Source organism: Melanostigma gelatinosum (assembly GCF_949748355.1).
Source record: "Melanostigma gelatinosum genome assembly, chromosome: 5".
In the NCBI taxonomy this organism is placed as follows: domain Eukaryota; kingdom Metazoa; phylum Chordata; class Actinopteri; order Perciformes; family Zoarcidae; genus Melanostigma; species Melanostigma gelatinosum.
The window spans coordinates 18,243,330-18,249,329 of record NC_136638.1 but is presented as its reverse complement, the minus strand read 5'-3'; the positions used below and the strand labels follow the sequence as shown (position 1 = coordinate 18,249,329).

The 6,000-nt window shown below is 40.3% G+C and overlaps 1 protein-coding gene across 3 annotated transcripts in view; it reads right to left on the bottom strand.

Moving 5' to 3' along the window:
- Nucleotides 1-241: 241 nt before the first annotated feature.
- mid2 (midline 2) overlaps nt 242-6,000 on the bottom strand; it is a 99,159-nt gene continuing 93,400 nt past the window's right edge. For all 3 annotated transcript variants that reach the window (XM_079269123.1, XM_079269122.1, XM_079269124.1), the window contains 2 exons: nt 4,732-4,939; nt 242-4,394 (listed from right to left, as the gene is read on the bottom strand). In XM_079269123.1, coding sequence (XP_079125249.1) covers nt 3,971-4,394; nt 4,732-4,939 — 632 coding nt within the window. In that variant the 3' untranslated portion in view covers nt 242-3,970. The remainder of the gene's footprint in view (nt 4,395-4,731; nt 4,940-6,000) is intronic.

The following is a 6,000-nucleotide window of genomic DNA, read 5'->3' as shown; positions in this document are numbered from 1 at the left end:
GATGACCTGCCAGCCTGACTCTGCCTTTCATCATTCCAAGGTTCAGCCGTTTTGTAAGCTTTGGGCTGCAAATCGGTGTCCAAACTATACACGCCAGAGATCAGAGGCACTGTTCATGGAGGACATGCCTCTCAAAAAGAGCTTTTTATATTTTCATGAGCATAAAACATCAATATCTTAAAGGAAGAACTTTTAGACACAGCTGAGATAAAGAATCGGGACTCCAACACATTTGGGATCAGACTTTTAATTGGACTTAAATTCACATAAATAACATTGGTTCATATATATTTTGTATATCATACAACTTTATATAATATATATTTCCCCCTATGATTTACATTCCTCTCTGGCTAAAATGATCTCTCATATCTATGAAAACAGAAAGCCTTTGCATGAATGCAACGCTGCCTTTTTTGTGTGCTGTTTATCAAGGTCCAAATGCCAAAAGGAGAGGAGCGCATTTCTCATGAGCTGTAAAAAATAATTCCCAAGTTACACAAACAGAAATGCAAAACGGAGAATATATGGCATTGTCTCTAGGGTTTTACACTGCACTACAAGGAGTGGGTAGCTATTGAAACTCATTCACCGTATATTATATTTTACTGTACTGACTTGTGGCACAAGAAAAGAAAAAACACTGCAAACTATCTGATAGGAATGGTCATGAACATTTTGTTTTGAAGTGTTCTTGTCATGGTTTCTGTTTTGGTTTTTTTTGCAAATAAAAAAAACCCAGAATATGCTTGACTCAAGATAAGAAACCCCATCGTGAAGATAAGGAAAGAGTTATGAACCTGCAGCAAGGCCACGTAATCATGCAGTGACCCAGCCAGGCGCCCTTGCACAGATGAGTTGAGCTTGTCAGTCTGGATCACAAATCAACACATGACCGTTTCGAGCCTGTGACCGACATTATTCCACAAGATGGGTGGATATCTGGAAGTCAGGTACCATTCACTAACCTCCCTGACAGAAAGAAAAGATAACCCTCTGCTCATATCGGAGCTCCTCCTGCATTGAACAGCGGATTGTCTCTGTCGCCTGCAGCGCTCATGCAGTCAATATCTCCATCAAACGATAACGACTGACGCATCATCGCACAGTTTCCCTAAAAGAACGCTGCAGGTTGAAAGATGCACTGGGAGGACACGACATGTCATTTTCACTGTCTTTCCATAGCTGAGAGTTTTACATCACTGGATCTTTGCTTAAACTCATCAATACGTCATCATGGTTACGAGCAAATGATCATAGCTTGTCAATACAAATGTTACATGACATTCAACATGAAGTATATACCTGGTGATGTGTAAAAAGAGTGACAATGGCTGTGAGTTGTCAAATCTAACAAGATGGTATGTAAAACATCGGCTTTTTTTTTTTCAAACACAACCTCAAGTGTCACAATCCCTCCTTACTGTTTCTGCTACACAATCTCGCAAGTCTGCATAAACTATGATACATATTTGATTGTCTGAATTGGAGCCACTACCTGAATATCAAACCAGAGAGAAACTGTCACCCACACTCGGCCTTCAAACCCAAATAAAAAGCAAACAATGGATCCAGCTACAGCTTCTGTCTGAAAAGTGTTGGGTGACAACAAGAGGTCAAGTCAAGAGGTCAAGTCAGCTGTAAGCAAATATGCAGGCGAGTCAGTCTCTGATGAAAAACAAGGTTGAACTTGAAAGAGCTACTTAAATTACCCAGTGAACCGGTGTGGGATCCGACAACGTTTCATGCATTTATCACGACAAGGCCAACCTAAACGAAACATGACATGTGTGTAGGTTGGTGTGTGTATGTGCATGTGTGTGTGTGAGTGTTAACAAATCACAGAGGAAAACACAATCATGCCATGACATTGCGACAGACAGCAAGTTAAAGTGTTATCCCCTCCTTCCCTGATTAGTTGAAAACAGAGTAACGCTTTTTTTTTCATAAACAACTATTAGTTTATCGTCATCTCATCATGATAGAAAGCGCATAAACATCATCATATCCCTTTTCTAAACAAGATAAAGTTACTATATGCTGTTGGAAAGAGTCGTGGGGAGGAAAAGTCATCGTCGTGTTCAAATCACAGTGAAAACACCGTTCTAACTCTACAGCAGGGGCTTCTGAATCTGTGCATCTTTTGTTCTTTTCATATTCAATTGGGAATCCAAAATCGGAAACTGAAAAAAACAATTTGAGTTGTTCGTTTGAATTTTCCAATTTTGGATTCCTATTGAATGTGAAAAGAACAATTGATACACAGATTCTTCTGGTATTTTACCACAGATTAAACAACAACAAAAAACAGTTTAAACTGTATTTTATTGCAATGCTTTGTAATGGTTGATATCCAGTATCCATCATCAATTATTCACCATAATTCATTTTTTTGAATAAATATGAGTATGAAAAGGTGACGTAGATTTTTCTGAGTGAACACAACCAGCAGTAGTGCTAGTTGTCACTTTCCCTCCCCAGTACATCCCTGCCACTCAGCTCAGTCTACTTTAATACTCGTAAAGGGGAAATAGTGTTCACTAAAAAGTGCAGCATTAATATGTTGAGATCATCATAAAAGTAAACCCTCTTTTTTTGGTCATAAATAACACTTTTCTTCCTCTGATATTCAATAAACCTCTTACTATACAAGTTGAGTAGTCACATAATGCAAATCTACTCCCTGTGATCATATTAATATCTGGGAGCAATGTTAACACTTCCTGAAACTTGGAAGCTACAACCCACCAAAACAAAGACGACTGCTGAATCAAATCTAGGAGGAAGATCAAGGAAAAGACTTTAGCAACGACCACTTACAGCTACAACACATGAAAAGTGATGTGATTGCATGTATTTGCATGTCATTGCATCAGCAAGATGGTAGCATGTAGTTCACTCAATAAAGTGGAGTCAAAGAAGGCACATCAATATTCAAAGGAAGAAACGTTTTGGGACATACGCTTGCTTTCTTGTAGAGAGTTCGATGAGAAGAATGATACCACTCTCATGCCTGTGCGCTAAATATGAAGCTATACAGCCAGCAGGTGGTTAGCTTAGCTTAGAACAAAGGCAGGAAACACAGGAAAATGGCTAGCCTGGCTCTGTCCAAGCTAAGGTAAAACAACTAAACTTATTTTGCAACTCCTTACAAGCTCACAAATCTTAATTGTTTAACTAGAAATGTAAATCGGAGACTGTAGTTTTACTGTCGAGTCTTTATGCTATGCTAAGCTAACTCGACTGCTGGCTCTAGCGTCATACTTCGCACACAGATATGAGAGTAGTATCAGTCTCATCTAACTCGCCAAAATAAAAGTACATGTACTTTTAATAATTTCAAACTATTCCTTCAGCTGCTAATTAGTTTAAAGTTTAATTTAACTTTTGTCAGATTTAGTTAACTCGACATTATGTAAACTTAATGCGACAGAAATATGGACGATTTAAAATAAAGTCAAAACGTCTGTAGTCTGAGGATCGTTCACTGTTTTTTGTATTTGTATCCCTGCCTCTGCATTGTGCTGTGTTTTTAATCTACCGCAGGTGAGATGTGATCTCACTGTTCACATGTTGTAACTTCAAACTCTAAATGGCTGATGAGAACATTCCCTCCTTGGTCTTCTGCCTGGGGTCAGATCAGGAGGAAGATAAATCAAAAAGGAAGACCTTAAATGGTCATAAAACCAGACGTCCAGCCCGTCCCTCAGTGACTCCAGGGCCTCAGATCAATTTTAGGTCGTGACGGTTGTAGTCAGGAGGCCTTGCTCCTATTCACTGATGGATTTGCAAAGCATTGGATGGCTACAAACTAACAGGACTGACATGTTTCCAGACAGGTGTGTATATCTCCAAAACTTTCTAAATTCATGAGAAAGTTACTGGTCCGCTCTCAATGTCGTTCAGCTCCCAATCAACCTTTCAGTCACCGGGTGTGAGCAGACTATGCTCGGCCACGAGTGAGCCTTTTTCAGTGGCATGTCTTCATCCCGGTCAAGTATGGCGACTCTTGTCGGCACAGGCCCATCTGCTGCTGTTGCTGCTCTTCAAGATCTGTGGCCACGGCATCGACAAAGTCGGGTACGGGTAGCCCTGAGAGTATCATGACCGACTTGTTCCAGATCATGAAAGTGGGTACGACGGGCAGGAGGAATGAGACTTCAAAGGTGTGAATGTGCTGGGAGTTCATGGCGTCGTAGAAGGTCAGTGAGTTGTTGTCGTAGTCCAGCAGGACACCCAGCCGCCTCAGCTGCAGGCTTGCCTCCACCAGCATCTCCTTGCCATCGTGGCGCACCATAAAGTTGTTGTTGCAGCGCGAGAACACCCATGAGGACGAGTTCTTGCCACTCCATTCGTTTTTTGGGGCTGATTTGTAAGCCACGCCGATGGCATACCTGCAGGGAAGGAACATTTTGGAATGTATTAGTGATCTGAAACCAGAGTCGTCCTTAATGACTTTACTTGCACAGTCAAGCTACCTCATGCTGAGGACACACAAGATAGGCACGGGCCCTCTGGGTCTTTCCTGCATGAAAAGGTCTACTTCAGAGCCAATTAGTGAAAAGAACATAAATAGGATAAGATATACACTGTGTGCATTGTGTGTGTGTGTCTGTTTTGTGTGAGTTTGCATAACAGCCCAGATTTAAACTCCATAGAGAAAGATATTTTGGTTTGTCGAGCCTCCTTGCAGGCTTATATAATGCAGTCTTCTGCGTGTGTGTTTCTTACCATGTGGACGCTCCCAGCAGCACCTCCCAGTAGTGGCCCCCGCTGTCAATGAAGACATTACCAGCTGCACCATAGGAGCCCGTGCCGCTGAAGCGCTCCGGGGTGTGGCTCTTCTTCAGCGAGCTCTCGTCCTTCTCCATGGTCAGACAGTCGTTGGACAGACGCAGCTTCTTGTGGGCCGTCTTTGGATCTAACTTGAAGGGTTGACCTGCAAATAAACGTCATGCTTTTAAGCGCCTATTACTGTGTGTTGGCAGCTAATGTTGCTAATGATAACGACCATATAACAATAATCATTATCCCCAACATCATTAACATGATCATCTTTTTTTGGCAAACTGGCACCGCCATCTAAAATCACAGTTCACAAAGTTTCTCCCTGAAAGGCATAAAAACGGTTGCATGATGCAACTAACATGGAGACAAAAAATGCTAAAAAAAAGATGTCAAATTTACATTAGTTACATGAAAGCAAGGCGAATAGAATTCCCTGAAATCCCTAAAGGTAATCACTGTAGATCACGAGTAGTTTGCATTCTTTTTTATCATGAGATATTTGCTTTTCTCCTAATAATATTTATGTTGCAGTACAGATAAGAGCAGCAAAATGGAAGAACTGTGCAAGTTTTAGATTTAAGAGCCATGTAACGTCTTGTTGAACAGAAATATGTGTTGCCTACAGAGCTTCTTTGTTTATGTATCATAAACACAGGGCAAAACAAATCTGAAATATAACATTCCCCAATTTCAATGTATTTATTTATTTTTATCCCTGGATATTTTACAAGTGGAAAAAAAGGCAAAAGATACCACAAGATCAGAATGTGAACGCGCTGAGAGTGAGAATGAAAATTAGAGCAAGATCTTAAACTGAGAGCGGCAGCAAAAGACGAAAATAAATACAAAGCGGGGTGAGAAGCGCTTGCAGAGAACTCACAGAGAGAGAGACAGAAAAGGAGAATATTTGAAATACTAGAAAAAGCATTTCCTGCTGAAAATGCGTTGGAATGCTGAAAGCTGAAATTAATTGTGAAAAAATTGCTGAAAATTAAGAAATGGGAGACTATCTGTCTGAAAAATGCATTAGAATAAGTAGTAGTAGTAGCAGTAGTGATATTTGTAATAGTAGTAGTAGAAGTCGTAGGAGAAGTATCATTAGTAGTAGAAGTATTAGTATTTAGAAGAAGTATTAGTATTTAGAAGACGTAGTAGCCTAGTATCAGTAGTAGTAGTAGTAATAGCTGTAGTAGTGGTCATAGTATTTAATAT